The sequence below is a fragment of the Microchirus variegatus genome (assembly GCF_963457635.1).
Source record: "Microchirus variegatus genome assembly, chromosome: 2".
NCBI lineage: Eukaryota > Metazoa > Chordata > Actinopteri > Pleuronectiformes > Soleidae > Microchirus > Microchirus variegatus.
Window position 1 is genome coordinate 16,814,070 of NC_139803.1, and position 19,148 is coordinate 16,833,217.

At 38.0% G+C, this 19,148-nt stretch overlaps 2 protein-coding genes across 2 annotated transcripts; one reads left to right on the forward strand and one right to left on the reverse strand.

The window, feature by feature from the left end:
• The first annotated feature begins 6,587 nt into the window (after positions 1 to 6,587).
• On the forward strand, positions 6,588 to 10,721 carry LOC310944651 (claudin-7-B-like). The gene is made up of 4 exons (XM_083910457.1): positions 6,588 to 7,040; positions 8,470 to 8,634; positions 8,733 to 8,817; positions 9,785 to 10,721. Exons 1-4 carry the CDS (start codon positions 6,818 to 6,820, stop codon positions 9,933 to 9,935), a joined length of 624 nt encoding a protein of 207 aa, XP_083766583.1. The 5' UTR covers positions 6,588 to 6,817; the 3' UTR covers positions 9,936 to 10,721.
• A 2,286-nt stretch (positions 10,722 to 13,007) lies between these two features.
• On the reverse strand, positions 13,008 to 17,828 carry npm1a (nucleophosmin 1a). The gene is made up of 10 exons (XM_083910071.1): positions 17,681 to 17,828; positions 16,788 to 16,867; positions 15,531 to 15,650; positions 15,323 to 15,422; positions 15,114 to 15,229; positions 14,967 to 15,025; positions 14,359 to 14,410; positions 14,093 to 14,269; positions 13,936 to 14,010; positions 13,008 to 13,805 (listed from the first exon to the last, which is right to left on the reverse strand). The coding sequence occupies exons 1-10, from the start codon at positions 17,727 to 17,729 to the stop codon at positions 13,755 to 13,757; spliced, it is 879 nt and encodes a 292-aa protein (XP_083766197.1). The 5' UTR covers positions 17,730 to 17,828; the 3' UTR covers positions 13,008 to 13,754.
• Positions 17,829 to 19,148: the final 1,320 nt, after the last annotated feature.

Here is a 19,148-nt window from a genome sequence, read left to right on the forward strand (position 1 = left end):
TAAACTAAAATCAATATTCATTCAAGGTTGGGAAATTCACCTATGTTGACAAAAGTGACGTAATTTCACTGCGGTCTTTTCTTGAGGAGCAGCAGAAGTTTCCCAATTCTCTGTATTAATGTCAATTACAGATTTACTTTGAACTTGTGCATCATTCTGTATCAGCGTCATCAAGCACAGTAGATGAGCAACTTGGAGCCAACCACTTAATTTAAGCTTAGAAAAAAAAAATATATATGGGGTTTGTATATACATGTGAATATATACATACATATTTATACATGCATAGATATATACATATACATATATATGTATATATATATATATATATATATATACATATATATGTATATGTATATATATACATATACATATATATATATACACATACATATACACACACATATATATCGACATACATATATAAATATATACATACATACAAAACAACAAACCTTGTTTATTCCCTTTTAACCTTATTCACACACTATTTATCCCCATCAATGCAGCAATAGCTTATTTTAGTTTAGACAATTTATTTGAGTCTTTCACTTTCTAAACTGCTTATTTTAACCAATAAAGTCTTGGCTTTGTTTCTCTTTCTCACGGTGTGCACCCCACAATAAAGTCCGTGGTTTATTTATAGCTAGGAATGAATAGTTTGTGTCAACACAAACGTCACGCAAAGTTTATTGAAGGCAGTTAAGAGTCTGCTACCAATGCGATGTGTGCACACAATAATTACAATGGTCATTCATAAACATCAGCGCTGAAGCACATACCCCAATGATGCGTTGGTCGGCATCTGATGATCTGCTGTTCGCTGATTGGTGGCTCCAATAGCCCGCTCCGGTGTAGCTTCAATCCGGACGCTTGGTGTCCAGTTGGGCTCCGATCCGGACACATAACCGGTACCGCCACGTGCTGGTGCTTTTAACTGTTTCTCAAGCGCAGTGTCTATTTTACCTGTCCGCTGAATCTTTGTGCAAACGGGTCAGGGTTTTTATTCTTTCAAAGAGGCACTTTTCTACCCATAATAGCAACTAAGTCCGATAGTGGGGGCGCATTTAGCTGCTAATTTATTAGCTGTTTGTTATTGTTTGTGTGCACTCAAGTAAAAGTCGCGACCGAGGTTCTTCTTTAGCGTCTGAAATCATATCAGCGATTAATTTTCTTCCAGCGTCCGCTTATTTTTCCATTTCCATTAAAAAAGAATCTTTCTATTTGCAATAAACAAATCAAAAACGTGCACAAATAGAAAATTGTTTGCCTCCCAATCAGCAACACCTGAGTAACAGGTGACTCATGCTTTGTTGTTGATTTTGGTTATGATCATAACCCAGCAGGCGGCTGGCCAACAACTTTTTGGGGCATTACCGCCACCTAGAGACCGGGGGTGTGGGTGCGGCGCCAATTTCCCCTCATAAATGTCCTCCTAATTAATTAAATATATACTAATAATAATTATTATATATACACACACAAGTTGATTATTATTCATTATTAAGTTTTAAACTTCTTCTCACTCCTCTTTAAACATAAGAAGACGCTAATAAAGCTGAGTTTATTATATTGTAGATTATTATTTTATATTATTTATTTTATTATTATTTTTCCTCTATTATATACTGTTATGTAATGTGACCTAAAAAGCAAAATTTTTGCTTTTTAATATAATTAAATCCACTAACTATATAGACATGGGCATTCTTGCACATGCGCTTTCATCTTAGTTGTGACTGCTTTTGAATAATAATGTATTTTTAAGTTTTCATTTGAACTGTTTGTAATGTATTTTAAAACAGTATTTAATTTTAATCATTAAAAATGAATTGTAGGCCTTTTTGACTTTCTATCCTCACCAAACATACGTCACTGGGAATATGTTTTATCAAAATAAAGTGGATATTGAGAAAAAAATCATCTGATGAGCAAAATAGCTGGAAATAAAATGGCTGTTTGCAGCCTGGTCCCATGTCCACATTAACCACTAGGTGTCAGCACTGAACTTCAGAGTTATGTTCGTTTGTCTTATGTAACTTCTCCATGTCCTGCACCCTTAGGGTAAAAGGAGTGTTGTTATGGTTGCATCAGCACATTGGTGCTAATTTGTTAAACATAACTGGACTTACAAAAAAATTGCTAATTAGTTAAAATTATTTCATTTGATTTGATTATCTTAACTGAAGATTTGTAAATCAAGACCCTTTTTTTCAACGGCGAGCATAAACAAAGACATTAAGCAAAAAAAACAAGGAAAAATAGATACACAACACAGTCACACTACACCAACACACACTGTATATAAATGAAATAACACTTAAAATGTCCAATACATATAAAATACAAGATATTTCGGTTTTAGTTTGTCCTGAAGTTGATTACCAAATATTTATTACTCAAAATATATCAGAAAATGTTCAGGTATGTAATGTACTTGTTTGATTCTAGTGGGAAAACACATTTTTAACGAAAGAAATCGAGATATCTTATACACTTTTGTGATTTCACTGGCCTCCAAGGTTTAAAAAAACGCAAATGACACTTTGTCAAGCATAGGTGACTCAATACAAACCAAAAATCCTCATGTAGGCCAGGCAACCACAATAATGTCTGTATGTACAAAAAAAGAGACATATGCAAATGACAAAATGTTTATTATTGTCAGGTTTATATATGTGTCTTGTTTTGTGCTTGTTTTTCTGACCTTTTGTGTACATGCTCGAGTGTTATATCCCGGTCCATCAACTTTGCCTATAGGGACAACAGATATGAAGAAGCCAATGGCTATAATCTGGCATATTTACATGTTAACGTTCATTATTGTACAATGTTCACTCATCCTCTACATGAGGGCAGTGGGGCTGCTGGAGCTAATCCCAGATTACGTCGGGCAAAGGGTCGCCGGTCCAACAAACATGGACAAACGATAGCTCTCACATTCAAACCCGTGTCCAATTGACCTATATGTTTTTGGACTGTGAAGGGACAAAAACATGGGAGGAACCGCCAGGGGTCTTTATGCTGTAAGGCAACATTGCTAGCCACTATTCCACTGTGTAACACATTAATATTGTGATCAAATAAAATAAGATGAAGATTAACAGTTCAACGTAAATCACATGTTTTCCCTGAAGAAATAAATAGGCTTGACTCACGCAGAGAGGCCACACCTTGTGAGGGAGTTCAAACACTCTGACATTGTTTCTGTCAGTGTCACTCTGCTCGGTCTCTATATGACTCACTTGATTGGTCAAGAAACTCCTTTACAGGTAAAAACATTTTACTGCTGTTTTGGCAAAACTATGACTCAGCGAGCAGATGTCGGTATCAATCTAAAAATATACAGAGTTGCATAAGTCTCGTCGTAATTTCAAAACATGACTATCAGTGCAAACACTGAGTTATAGTCATGCTATAGTAAAAGTGTGAGAAACATGCCTGTCTCAAAGTAAGGCCTCTGTGTATGTGGTTTGTTTCCTAAGAAGTGCTGCAGCAGCAGCAGCAGACAGGCTCCATAAAACCTGTTTGACTGGTAAAATAACCGATTCAACCCCCAGTGTGACATACGAGGCAGCCACAACTGTCAACATGACTCTGACGAAGCTCCACTCAACAAGACTGACATTTACGCTTTTCACATTGAAGTATGACACAGATTTAATATCATTGTCTTCTGCTTTATCCTCCACATGTTGCAGCTCACATAGGGTGAAAGGCGTGTAACAGGGTAAGGGTTCTGTGGAGCACACTGCATGCTTTTGGACAGTAGGTGGAACCTGGAGTACCCAGAGAGAAGATGCAAACACCACACAGGAAGGCACTCAAAAGTCAAACTGGGATTGGAACTGTTGATCGTCTTGCTGTGAGGCAAAAATGGTAGCCTCTGTGCCGCCATGTGACCAGGCTGAACAATCAACCGTTTTCATTTCAAGAACACAACATGCTAAGTGCAAAGCCTGCAATTTAATTTAATCTAATGAACAGATAGATCATTATCTGTGATGTTATATGAACGTGATCCATCAATGCAATTTGGTGTTTGTTTAGTGTGAAATGTACTGTATTGCCTCTCTAGCAGAGGAGTAGAGGTCAATTACTTTTACTTCTCCTTCCCTTTTGAACAGTAAAATACAAAAAAGCCCAGTTATAAAACCAGTCTCTAGTGAACAATAGAACATTGGTCCATAACACCATAATATTCAAATATTGATTTCTCATTTTGTGTATAATGAAAACCAGGGGGGAACGATGCTTATAATATATTTGCACTCACACTGTCTTATAAATGTACTCCATTCCTCGCAACAACAGAACCTATTGCTGCTTTGTTTATTGTTATATGAGTTTTATTTCCCACTCAGCTACTGCTTATGTTAATCTAATTCCTCATTCGTTCCTGTATGACCTTTAATGCATAGCTGTACATATTACATTAGTTATTCAATGACATCAGCCTAAAATAGTTTTTTTTTTGTATATATTTATTTAATTATTTTTTATTATTATTATTCCAACTTATCAGACATTAATAAATTCCAAGGTTATTTAGTTAACAAAAACTAAAATTTAACATTTTGAAAAATAAAATAAAACAATTAACCATTAACTGAAATAAAAATAAAAAATAGATTTTTTTTTTAATAATAAAAAAAACAGGATAACTTACTGAAACTGAATTGTGTGTTTACATCATTTTTTTTATTTTTTTTTAATGACAATACTTATTATGCCCTTTTTGACTCTTGCACTGAGCAAATACTCCATATTACAACAACAACAACAACAACAACAACAACAACAACAACAACTAACACTAAAACTAATTAAAAACTCAAACTAAAGAAACTATAATATCCTTTGTATTGCATACTACATATAACAGTATCAATGCCACATAACAAAGAAAGACATTCAGATATTCTCAGTCTTTGAGAACCCTGGTCAGCAACATGTCATTTAACAGCCTTTAGTTATTGTGTTCCTTTACTGTGGCGCAAGCTGCCTGGTAACCTGAGACCATCACTACAGTCCACATCAAGAGTAAAATACACTAACCTTTGCTCCAACGCCTCCAATTAAATACTGTGTATTGTGCTGTGTGTGTGTGTGCGCGTGCGCGCATGCGTGTGTGTGTGTGTTTCTGCATGAATTAATGAATGAAGAATGACTGTGCCTGGACACATATGTATATATATTAACACAAGGTGTGTGTCCAGGCACAGTCATTCTTCATTCATTAATTCATGCAGAAACACACACATATATATATATATATATATATATATGTATATATATATATATATGTATATATATATATACAAAATGACTAAAATCATGGAAATAAATTGTATTTTTGTTTTTTGTGGCATAAATAATATTCATTAAAAGTAGCCCTAGAAAAACCAAAATATTAGAAAAAACGTTTTTGTTTCGGCTAAAGTTGGCTTTTTGTTTTTTCGGTTCATGGCAGGATCAGACTTGTTGACACTTGTCCGTCTGCGTTTATATTTTTGTTTGTTTGATCATTTCCATTTTCAGTGTGACGTTTTTTTTAAGTGTGTCTTGTATCTTGTATGTACAGTATGTGTGTGTGTATGTGTGTGTGTGTGTGTGTGTTGCAGTGGTATGCACAGGTGCCCTAATGGACAAAACCGTTGCACTCAAGTGCCCTCTTGAGTCACAAGACATATGCTAAAGTACCATTGAGAGTGGTAAAAACATGAGGAAGTGCCCTACTGGCTGCCATTCATTTGTGGCCTCTAAAGAGTAAAGTAGACCAAACAAGGGCCTTCCTGCATGGCATTTGCATGTTCTCCTCTCATGTGAAGGATAAAGGGATAGATGGATGGATGGATTAAAGGAGTGCCTTTCTACTGGAGAAAAGTGATGGTGTGCCCTATAAGATGCCCTGTGTGACTTTGTTTCCAATGGGTGCCCTTCCCATCAAATAGGGTGCCTATATTATGAAGTTCCCTGCTGCCCCGACGTGATCCATGTCCCAAAGGGTCCTGTGTGTCCTTAGAGGAAATTATATATTCAGTGCCGTGTAGAAAATGCCGCCTCTAGAAAGCGATGCTGTGCTGTAAAAGTTTAGGTACACACAGGACTGGAGGACGACAAATGACATAATGATAAATAAAAAAAAGAATGACAAATAAATAAATAATCGGCCATTAAAAAACACATTGATAAATAAATCCATTAAAAAAATATTATTTATTTTTATTTACCCATCTATATATTTATAGATACTGGAGTGTCTCTTACTTTGTGGATCCAAGATACTACACATTAATTAATTCAGTCATTTCTTAATTTATTTCTGTATTTAGTTACTTATTATTTCTTTTGTTTATTATAATGTCATCTATCGCCCTCCATACACAGGTATACTTCATACTTCAGGCGGAAACAGTGACGTCACGAAACCTCCGCCTTTCTCGTCGCCAGTAATGAGTCGAAACTGTGTGCGCGTCCCCGCCCACCCACCTGTAACAGAAACCGCCTGAAAAGCTCGTCCGCGCGCTTCCCTCCCCATTCAAGGTGCGGCTGAGCAACAGGTGCGTGGAGAGGAAGAAGAAAGAAGCGCGTTCGCCGAATTACAACAGATTTTCGCTCGCTAACGGTCGTAAACTTAACGAATAGGGCAACAATAACTGGTAAAGAAGTTAGTTTGTCAACAACAAACCGAGTTTAGCTCCAAAAGCCGCCAGTCAGTGAAGAAAGAAGGTTTGAACCGTCACAACAGGTGGACGTCGACACCCATTTTCTTCTTTCAGTCGTTGAAGTAGCCAAGGAGGACAAACAAGAAAAAATGGCCAACAAGGGTCTGCAGATCCTGGGCTTCGTCCTGGCTCTCGTGGGCGTCATTGGATTAATAATTGGCACAATTTTGCCTCAGTGGAAGATGTCCGCGTATGTCGGCGACAACATCATCACAGCCGTGGCCATGTATGAAGGACTGTGGATGTCGTGTGCCTTCCAGAGCACCGGCCAGATCCAGTGCAAAGTCTATGACTCCATCCTGCAGCTCAACAGTAAGTTAGTGTGAAATTATTCACCGGAAATGAACGTTTTAGTAGGTGGTTTGTTATAATTAACAGGGAAGTTTAAGGTTTTTCTAGACTAATTCCTCTGTGTGGTGCATGACTTTTTATGCCTTAGCAGTAAAGTTGTTTTTTCTTTTATTAGGAGGACATAGTAGTGTTAGTTCCCACCCTTTCAAAGCCTTTGTGAGCTGTTACTAGATGACTGTCTTGGGTTAACCGGTTTTGTCACATATTAACTTCCCCTGTATTCACACCATAGTGTTAAGCGCACTTCCTGTATTTATAGCCGGGATTATCATCATTATCAGACATCATCGGCTAAATAAATCCCCCCCAAACCAAACTCAAACTGATTCATCAATTATTTAAATAGTTTGTTGTTAATTCACTATGTGATTATTAGTTGCAGCTTTTTAGTGTGCATTACTCTTTCACCTAGGTAATGATTATATCCTGTCCCCTCCTCCTGCATGTGTGAATACAACCCCTGTATTCCAGGTCTTGCATTTCACAGGTAGTTGATTAAACCACACCTGTATGGGCCAGTGTTTAGTCAACATACCTCAGAGGCAGGCCAACAAACCGATGCATTGTTTATGGCCTGTAGGGTAAAGCTTGATGCTCTGTGGGCCCAAAACTATGTACTATTCTATCTGAAATCTTTTTAAAAAATCACATTACATGGTGCTTTTACTTTCATTATTCCTGATCGTTTGAGCTCATAATACCCAGATTAAACCGGCTCTGTCAGCAGCAACTGATACACAAAAGTGGATGCATTAGTTGACTGAGAATTGTGTGGATGAGAAACACTATATCTTCCTGTGTGCTATCATAATGCCAGGAGCTAAAATAGTCTGATATAGAACATCTAAACCCCATAATATGTAAATACACACCATATTTGTTCTTCTTTTTTTATAGATCACAGGACATCAAAGCAGTATAAGACTTTACATTTTCGGAATATTTTTTAACACCAACAGACATTCTTCACGTTCTACAGTAGCCAGGGTTTTTAAAATGTCCACCTGCTGAAAAGCGGCCTGAGAGGAGCTGAAATTGGGAGTGGCTTACTCTGTAATGAATCCTAAAACCTGGTTAGACCTGTTTTCAAACTTGCACGCATACAAACCCCCCCCCCCCCCTTCCACTAGTTTCTTTGGTCTTCCGGTTAGAGCCAGTTTCTTTGGTGTATAGGGAGCGGCAATGAGGCACAGGAGACAGAAGCTTGTCTGTTCCACATGCACAGAGCTTGTAAAAGCAAACCTGCTTAAAAACAAGTGTTATGTTCTCCAAAAAATTGCAGAATTGAATTGCATGACTTTATTTAGCCACATTGTCCCAATTTTTTTTTTCCAAAATTCAATATTTGTCACCATTAATAATGAACTCTATCCTGTGCTTTTTCACCCAGGTGCCCTCCAGGCAACCCGTGCCCTCATGATTGTCAGTATTATCGTAACGCTGGCAGGTTTAGGTGTCGCCGTCATGGGAATGAAGTGCACCACCTGTGGAGGAGATGACAAAGTGCGCAAGTCTCGCATTGCTATGGCCGGTGGCATTATCATCTTGGTTGGAGGTAATAAATAAATACATAATAAGCTTAGTTTTTTCCCCTTCATCCCTGGATGTGTAACAGTTTGAGCGGTAATGTTCGTATTGTTTACTCTTCTGCAGCTTTGTGTTCCATTGTTGCCTGCTCCTGGTACGCCCACGACATCATCAAAGCCTTCTACAATCCTTTCACCCCTGTCAATACCAAGTAAGTTGCACAGAACTCAGTGCTGGATGTGTTTTGTTTTGTAATTTCTATGAAAACTTGAACATAGACCAAGTGGAAACCGCCTGTTATGGTCACCCATAATAATTGGACCTTCCATTTTGAAGGTTCCAGAATTTAGAGCATTTACATTCTGCAACTGGATGTACTTTGTCGAAAAAAAGTACATACAAAAAAAGTCTCTAATTGTCACGGGGCGATACGAAAATTTTATTTCACAATATTATCCTTATCAAATCAAAATAACTGATGAAAATCTGCTTTAAATTCTTAAAATGTCTCTAAAACGACACAGAAACCAGTTTCTTGGCTAGAAACCTACTGTATTTTCCACACTATAAGGTGCACTTAAAAGCCTTTAATTTTCTCAAAAAGCGACAGTGCGCCTTATAATCCGGAGCGCCTTATATATGGATCAATTGGTAAAGATTGAATTTATCTGTTTTGTTGACATTCCCTTAAGCACAGCTCTATCTAGTGGATGCATAACGCAACCCCAGTCAAACGTTTGACTGCAATATCTTCTATTCTATGCGCCTTATAATTCGGTACGCCCTATATATGAAAACAGTTCTGAAATGGGACATTCATTGAAGGTGCGCCTTATAATCCAGTGCGCCTTATAGTGCGGAAAATGTGGTACTTTTTGTGTTGGTAAACTGTAAAGAGGCAAAACCTTGTGGTTTTGCCTCTTTACAGTTTACAGAACATGCCAAATATCTATATCAAGAACGGATAATTTCACATTTTCATGTAGAAAAAAAACCACCTGGTTTTAAATCATAAGACATTTGATTAAAAATGTTCTTTCAATTCTCAGTTTTATTATGACAATTGGCAAATTAACTGTTCAATGTCTCTAAAAATGCACTGAAATCACTTCATGTTATTGTATTATTATTATTTTTTTATTTTGCGCTTTTTAATAATTGGATCTTTCTGTTTTCAGGTACGAGTTTGGATCTGCCATCTTCATTGCCTGGGCTGGAGCGTTCCTGGCCGTCATCGGAGGAGGTATGCTGGCAGCATCCTGTCCCCGGGAGAAATCCACGCCAAAGTATCCCATCTCCAGGCCCCCCAGCAGCAAGGAGTACGTTTGAGCACGATAGTACTCTGCGCTAGAGGCTGAAGGAACACTTGGACACTCATGCTCGTCCAACTCAGAGATTGAAACTTTGAAATGCTGTATTCCAGGAGGCTTTTTTAATTAGTTTTTATTTTGTATCTTAGTTTCTTCAGGGTTCCCCCTGTGATGTTACTGTAATACTATGAGAAGCAGTACAAGTTTTAAATATTAGCCGTTTACTCGTAAGAATTGTCCCACTGGCCTTGCCTGGAAACAGCAGAGTGGTGTACTTTCCACTCGGCTGACACTTGTAAAGCACTAAGTTAAACTCCATTTTATCGTTCAATTTGTTATGTGGTGAATGTTTGACTCGCTGCATTATTAGAGTTCATGCGTTTGAACGCACTGAGCAGAAATCAGACATGACAGTGGACGACTTGTGAGCCATTTATTTCAGTGGAGGCTTCATGTGTTAATAGTTCATCATCTGGCACCTGATAAAACAAGTTTCTTCCCATGTTTTTTGTGACCCATTTACATGAACAAGACGAATAACGGACAACACTGTAGACTAGATCACGTTAACCACATGCTGTGACGTTGTCATGTATAAACCACTGCTTACTGACTGCTTTATTGCCAAATATTGTTTTTTTTTACGGACACGCAGCATGTGAAATCCATTTCTCAACATGTTCTGCATCTGATTATTGTTTGTGTGAATGGGCTTGGCTTCTGATCGTTTTTTTTTATTTACAGTAGCTGTTGCTGCATGTTTCGTTTTTAAAAACTTTTTAAATGTGTGATTTGCAGAGTTATTGTTGTACATAAAATAAAAGTGAAAAATATATTGTTTCTGGGTCTGGACATTTTTATTAATACAACATTTTTTATTAAAATTGAGTTTAATGTTTGCTGCACAATTCAAATATGAATCAGTTCAAAGATTTCAGAGTGGAAGTGTGAGTTGTATACTTGCCTAAATACAGGTTTAAAACACGGAAAGGGTACATAAGTAGTATAAACAGTATCTATATACTAAAAGTATATTTGAAGTACTGTATAGTACTATACTAAAAGAATCTTGAAAGCCTACCTGTGAAACAAAAAGGACAAAATAGTCTCAAAGTCAACATTTGGTACCTCAATTTAGATTCAATTAAGTTATGTTCCTGTTAACTAATACAATCTTACAGGTAATCGACAAATAAAACTCAGTTTTAGAGTCTAAATAAGTACGTCACTCAGTCAGTACATGGTAGTCACCCACAACAGAAACTGAAAACCCACAGTGGGTGGTTGTGTATCATTATTTTGCTGTGAACCAGCTCACAGGCATGTTGTGCACTTGTGAAACTGCCTTTTTCCCTCCCTGGAAACTTAAGTTTGTCAACTGCTCACTCCTCCAAACCAAATTCCATAGAGAAAATGTTGCATTCTTATCTTGCTGTGCAGGACACACCTTTTTTCTAAGTAAGTTTGTGTCACTAAGGTAAACCGAAAGAAGGATTTAATATGCTGAATACAAAACATAAGAATACTTTATTCTTCATGGAATTTGGTGCAGCAGAGTGATTTACAAAGCTACACAAAACCTAGTTTCCAGTCAGCAAAGGCTGTCTAACAGTGAGATAAAGTGGCAGATATTACTCTTAATACATTGTAGACTTTAAACTGATCAGAATTAAGGATGAGATTAAGTCAGATTATGGAATACAAGCAGGCTCACACAGACAACTGTGCAACACAAATCTCTGTTGCTTCGCTTTGCCAAGACATAGTAAGATCCTAGCCAACAGTGAGAAGACAAAAAACATGGCACAAATCATGAAGCTTTTCCTTTGTGCTTTTGCAGTGTTCAGTCAAATCCAAATATGATAACAATGTGCAGGGGTCATTCAGCGCACACACAAAAAAAATGAGTGAATATTGTGGCAGATCCTTGACAAACAGATGTGATTAATCAGGGAGTGGGCTGCAAGGTGTGAGTGATGATAAAAGTGTTTCAGTGGGAGGATAAAGTGATAAATCTTTTTTTACATTGCAACGACTGAATTACAAGATACTTGACCATGACCTTAACAATAAGGCTCACAAAGACCATTAAGATTAACCTTAATAAATGTGTCATTATATTCAATGCTTATTCAGTTCTTTCATAAACGGTTATCACTGCGTTATTAGCTTTACAAACCTAGAACGTATGAAAAACCGACCCTGAATAACATTAACAATAATAAAGTTTCTAATCACATTTATCTATCTATAAAGCAAGTTGCGCATGTGTGTCTGTGACGGGCATATCTCACTGACCGTTCGCCAGTTCGCCCTAAGACTTTGGATATGGGTTGAGCATGGCCCAATGGTGTGCATCCTTGATTTTCACATTTTTTTTAGTTATTTTAAATTTTTTGCTGATATATCACGCTACATCGGGCATGCAGCAGCTCATCAGCAGCAGTTGCTCCGTCTGTCAAAGAGCGGTGGGAGTAAAGAGGCTGTCCTCATGGTGAGTGAGTCACTTTTACATGGTTCACCATTCCATTCACCAATATGCAAGCACATATTTCTTTAGCATTAGCATGCTACAATTCTGCAGCTAACTTGGTGAACCAGTTTCCAAAGGTAAGCTAGCGAGGCTATGGTTAGCATTAGCGAAGGGCTAAACCTCATTAGGCACAACGCAAATTTCTTAATTTTCGATTAGCATTAGCGTAGCAAGCTGTTGTGACCAGGCAGGCAGTGGCTCATCAGCAGCAGCTGTGCTGTCTGGGGCTGCAAAGTGGGAGAGGCTGGGCTAACTTAGCAGCCCGTTTCCAAAGGTAAGCTAGCAATGCTATGATTAACTATTAGCATTAGGGCTAACACAAAATAAACACTGTGCAACCTCATTAGGCTAGCTACGCTAATGGAAAAATCCCAAAAATTGCGTTGTCTTATGAGGTTGGCGCTCATATTATATTAGCCTTTACATTCCTCAACATTCATTACCATAACTGAAAAATCTTCTTCAGCGCCCACAACATACTTCCTATGGACACTGCACTAGTTAATGCACCCAAAAAATGTGTCACGGTGACAATATCACAAACGAGAAACACCAAAATATCCACGATTCATTTTATTAAATCAAGTCCATCCTAACCCAACACACAATCAAGTTAAAACAAACTCGTTTCTTGTTCACATGGAATGATCCGCTTTCAGAAAGTTAACAGACGCTTTTCAACCCAACTTAAACAAATATAAGGACATAATGTGTTGATTCTTTGATGACAAGTAGGCTTTTATTTTTAGACGATACGTGCAATTAAGTCTTGGAAAAGTTTTAGGCGACTCATAAAAATAACTATTGCAAATTCCTTCATTCAGTCACTCAACACGTTTTTGCCCCTTCGGCCTATTGGACGTCAGTAGTCATGAAAACATTTGAACTAAGAGGTGCAGGCTGCTGCATCATCTGTGAATGGGAAAAATACTTTCTTGTTTGTCTCGTGTGTTTTTACATGTGTGTAATGGACAGATACACAATTTATTGCCCTTGCATACAAATGCTCCTGAAAATGTGCCAACAATTTTATTTACACATTTACAAAGCTTTATATTTTCAAAGTTGGTTCTCGTGGGGGTTTATTCAAGAAACGGATGTATTTCTCTGCCCCAGTGAGAGTTAACCGTCACCATCCACATCACCGCTGATCCAGTCTCTTCATACCGAGACTGGATTAGACCAAATAGATACATGACGACAGAAGGGGATTTGAGTTTGGCTTTTTGAGGGTTTTACGAGGTGCTATGGATATAAAGAATTCATAAAAAGAGACGATAAAACTAATGACGTTTATTTGGGCTGTTATTTAGTTTCCTTCAGCGTTTCTCTCCACTTCCACAGCTCTGCAACATTCTGAAAGAAAACCATAAGGAAGGTTAACAGGATGATTTAACCAGAAAACACATCTGCTCTTTCTGCACATGTTACTTTTAAGTCTTTAACTTTATTTTCTTCCAGGTAAAAAATTAATTCAATTTTGTACCTTGGCATCTGAGACTTTATATCCATTCTTCACAAAGTTCTCAAACTTAGGCTGGAGTTTCGGTAATGTCACTCCCTGTAAAAGAAACAATATTCGTCATTATAAAATTATCAAATCCACACAGAAGAGGAGTAATACAACTTCTAAAACTACAAACCTTCTTCACTGCCTCCATTAACTTGGCTTTAATCTCAGGAAGTGTTAGAATCGCTTTGGGAGTAGGTGGGGTTTTAGGCGACTTCTCGCCTTTGCCCTTCGCCTGCTTTGCTGGTGTGTTGGGTTTTGATCTCTTGCCGTTCTGAGCGGTTGACTGTTTGGTTGGTGTTGGTTTGGCCTGTACACAACAAAACGTTAGAGAAAATAAGATGCAGTGGGATGTTCGGCGACTGCAGGCAAGACAGACTGTAAATCCTGTTCCATTACCTTAACGGGTGACTCTTCCTCCTCGCTCTCCTCCTCATCATCATCATCATCCCTGAAAGAACAGAATCAAGTATTGGAATCATGGTTGAGGTGAATACCACATACCAAGAATAGGGGAGAAAACAGTTAATGTTTTCTCCTACAGAAGAAAAGACAAGGACAGGACAGCTGACTCTTGGCGCACTTTGCTGAAAGGTTTACGTTAATTGTAATCCTTGTCCTTTACAGGAAGCATGGTTTAATGAAGTCCGGGAAAAAAATCTTCACACCATCCAGAGTGTCTGCTCCTCTTCATCAAATTCTGCCACTGCTGTTGAGATGGTTATTAGTCGTTGGCAGCAGCTTCAAATTACCGGGAGGTGACAATGCTTTTTTCTCCCCTCTCTGGCAGAACGTCGTATTTAAACGCTGCTCGACTCAGTAAGAATGGCAGATCTGACTGCTGGAGATGATAAGCAGCAGTGGTAAGAAGGGGAAACTTGTCCTCAAGAGGACTGAAGAAGTTATGACACCTAGTGGTCAAGTGGCATATTGCAACAGACGAAATAACATTTTCCTCTAAAGGGGAGAAAAGGTCAGAACGTTGCGTTATGAAGCCGGACACTCACTCATCCTCGTCGTCATCGTCGTCTTCATCCTCGTCGTCCACATCCATTTTCATTTTTTTCTGCAAGGAGATAAATTTTGGTCATTTCAACTGTGATGCAAAGATAATAGAGGGAACACTTCGAGCCGAGTCTGGACTTGATACTAACCTGAGATTTCAGTGCAGGAGAGGACGCAGGCCTTTTCTTTGATGTTGTCACTTCCTCTCCCTCCTCTTCTTCCTCTTCATCATCATCTTCATCAAAAGACTGATCAGCGTCCATTACTTTAAAAGCAAATCAAAAATGTTAAGACTCTCCTCCTCCACTAATAGTGCACCAAATTTTGATACAACAAACTTTCTCAAACAAATACTCACTGACGAGGTGTTGTCCACTGATATGGATAGGACCTGGACCAGAACCAGCCTTCAGACGGAAAACTGCAGGCGGTGTGATTGTGAAACTTCCGAGACAAACCTGTGACAAGAGTCAAGCGAGTTATCATTAGAGAGGCCGTTGGTGCGTTTTCACAGAGCAAAGGATCACACGTTTATCAGCGTTGTCGAGAAGATGACGTTTACTCACACTGGGCAGGGTTGAAGGTTTGAGCGAAACCAGGACGGCTGTGACTTTCTGACCCTCTGCGTCGTGTCCTTCCACCTCCACTGTGTGAAGTTCATCTTTTGTGGTGGAGTCCACACAGGCCTACAGAAAAAACATCAAAGTTCACAATGAACCCTTTTGCATTATGGTTCCAAAGGATTTAATGTTACTTGTTAAAAACTTGTGCTGTCTGGATGGTGCACATACGATAATCTAACACAGAATCCCATTTCTATATATTTGAGACCTTTTACAGTTAGGGGCATCACGATTATCCAAATCCTTGATTCACAACTCGATTCTTGGCATTTCTTTCTCTCGCTTAGCCAATTTATCCTCGTCTAGCTTAGTCCAAGATCATAAGTCATTTAATTTTTCGGTCCCATTTTGATCGTCTACATGGTGTCATGACTGATATGTCCATCATTTGTTTCCAATGTACAACACTAAGGCCGAAGCATCAAATGTAAATAATTTATTAACAATATGAAAGTAATACTAACCAGTCAATCAGAAACTTACGGTAAAAAGAAGAAAGACTGACCTCGAATTCTGTAGTGTGGGTCCAGTGCTCTAATTAAATGTTTAATTTATTTTAATTATTTTCCACCACTGAAAAAGGTTGCATGCCTGATGCGACAAACGTGTCAACAGTTGCTGAATTTCGGAGCGACCGCTCAATAAACAGGAAGTTGTCACAGGTATGTAGCGGCTGTCCGTCTTGAACTCGCTCCCCGTCAACAACCAACAAAATAATTGCAACCATCTAACGTTTGTCAGATTATGAACATTAGATAACTATTATTATTTCGTCGGATGTCGACAGGGAAAACTTGGGGACAGCAACTCCAAGCCTGTGATGACTTTGAATCCATTGAGCAATCACTCCAAAACTCAGTAGCCAATCAACAGGCACACCAGGAAAAAACGATTAAATTGATTTTATTTTCTTCATAAAAAGTGTTTGCTTTGCAAAAAGCGTAATTTGAAAAATTAGATCAATACCCACGTATTCAACCACTGCTCGATTAAGTAAGAACGGCAGATCTGACTGCGGGAGACTATAAGCAGCGATGGTAAGGGAGAAACATGGGCATTTAGTCGAGTGCATAGGGGTATTTTATGATTTTTAAAAGGCAAAAAAAAGGCTGCAGGTGAACAGTTGCCCTGAAGTTACACTGCTCACTGTATAATGTGTATAACAGTTATATAAAAATCATGTCCATCACCACTGCTTACCATCCTGAGATCAAGCTGATGCTCTAAGTCGTCATCTTCAGGATTGAACTCCACATCTTTTCCAGCCTCCAACACGCAGCCTGCGAGAAAGAGTTTACAGCATTAACACAACACCACAAATGTTGCAGACACAAGACATTTGAAGCTCTGATATTTACTGACATCAAGTCAAAGCGAAAGTGAGACTTTTTACATCAGCGAAGACAGCGTGCTCCACGTAAGTGTGCACCTACGATTATACGTGTGGCATTAATTCATTTTAAAACAAATGTACGCAGTTAAACCTACTGATGCGTCAGTGTGTGCACATTATAGCGTTAAGGTCACGTGGGGTTACAAGGATAAGATTTACACATCAGAGCTGTTCACGAACCGCAGGCGGCGCCATGTTGATATCAAACACGTGTTACGACCACGCTGTTCAGCGGGACACACTACTACATTTAGCAGACGCGTTTATTCAAAACGACTTTTTAAAAAAAGGTAATTACGATAGATAATATCGGGAAGAAGTCTTCTAGATACGAACAGTGGACTGACAGAGGGTAGGAGTGCAGAAGTGGATCTAAGCGCAGAAGGAGATGGGGCTAAGTAAGGTAAGTGCTAGGACAGAAGATGCTCTCGGAAGAGCCGGGTCTTCTACTACAACCTCCTCCTACAATTTTACATTTCACTCTCACTAACAACATAACATTTCACACTTATAATGCCATTTTAACTTTACCACTTGAGCGTCACCGTCCATTTTGAGGAGGTTACACGACTTCGTTTTCTCTTTTCTGCTGTGCTAACGGCAGTCACTCGCGAAGACCGAGACTTTGTCCGAGTTAATAATAATAATAATAATATTAATATCCCAGGAAAAGAAAACCCCACACATGACTTTATCTCACCGTAAAGAAACGTCTGTGGCGCCATTGTTTCCTCGTTCATGCTGTCCATTGTGGATGCTTAAATAAAAGCTATAGGTCTGCGGTGGAAGACTGACTAACTACAACTGAAGCACCACACGTGGCTGAGCAGCAGTCGCCTCCGGTCTTCTTCTGCTTCCTCCGAACACAAAGTGCGACACACCGCGGTACGGCGGTGCAGAGCAGACTCTTCTTCTTTTTTGAAGTTTTTTTGTTGCATTACCGCCACCATCTGGTATATGGAGGACGAAACCTGACATATAAATAAATAAAGAAATGCTTTACATTTATTTATTTATTCCTGTATTTATTTATTTAGGACGAGACCTGTCATATCAATAAATGAATAAATAGATAAATAAATTAATGCATAAACAAATGCATAAATAAATAAATAAATTTATTTATTCATGCATTTGTTTATGTGTTTATTTATTTATTAATTAATTAATTAATTTATTTATTTATTTATTGATTGATACGTCAGGTCTCGTCCTCCTGGTAGGGAGTGTGTATGAAAATACTACTACTGCAAAGTAAATTATTAGTAAAGTAGTAATAGTAGTCAATTATTACTATTATTATTATTATTATTATTATTATTATTATTATTATTAATAATAATAATAATAAAATAATACTAATAATACTAATAAATTATTTGTATTATTATTTTTAAATATATATATACATTTCTCTCTCTCTCTCTCTCTCTCTCTCTCTCTCTCTCTCTCTCTCTCTCTCTCTCTCTCTCTATGTACATATGTACATACACACATATATATATGTACATACATAGATCTGCCTGTATTATGTGTATTGATTCTGAATAGTTAATCATGTATAAGCTTGAAATTCTTGCTCAAGATGTGTTATATAATAATTATAATAATATCATTTCTCCCACTAAAATATCAGCTGTGCAACTTTAAAAAATACATTTTTTTACAAAGGCAAATATTTAATTGCTAATAATGTGCACTGTTTTGTTTTTATGCACCTCGGCACCACCCAGTAATAAAACCATTGACACATCCTGAAAGGAAATAAAACACCACACCAATTAAAAAAAAAAATGTATGTATTTATTTTATGGCTTAACTTCTTGTTTTTTTTACTGTATGACATAAAACAGCTCTGCTCTAAACCACGACGTCACATGGATGTAACACACAGCGACGAGCGGCTCCAAAAACAACAATGGTTAATATTTTAGTGTCTAAAACTACTTTGTAGCCCGGTGAGATTTCTGCTATGCTGCTTTTAAACACACCGTGACTCACAGACCATCCATCTGTAGGAGGCAACGTTTCACGTATATGTGCGTCAGTGTGACAACATGGATTTGGACGAAGCAAACAGTACCGCATGTTCACATGTACAGATAGAGCCGTCCTCAGTGTCATCACAGGATCACATTCTGAAACCGACAGTCCCTGCTTTTTTACCA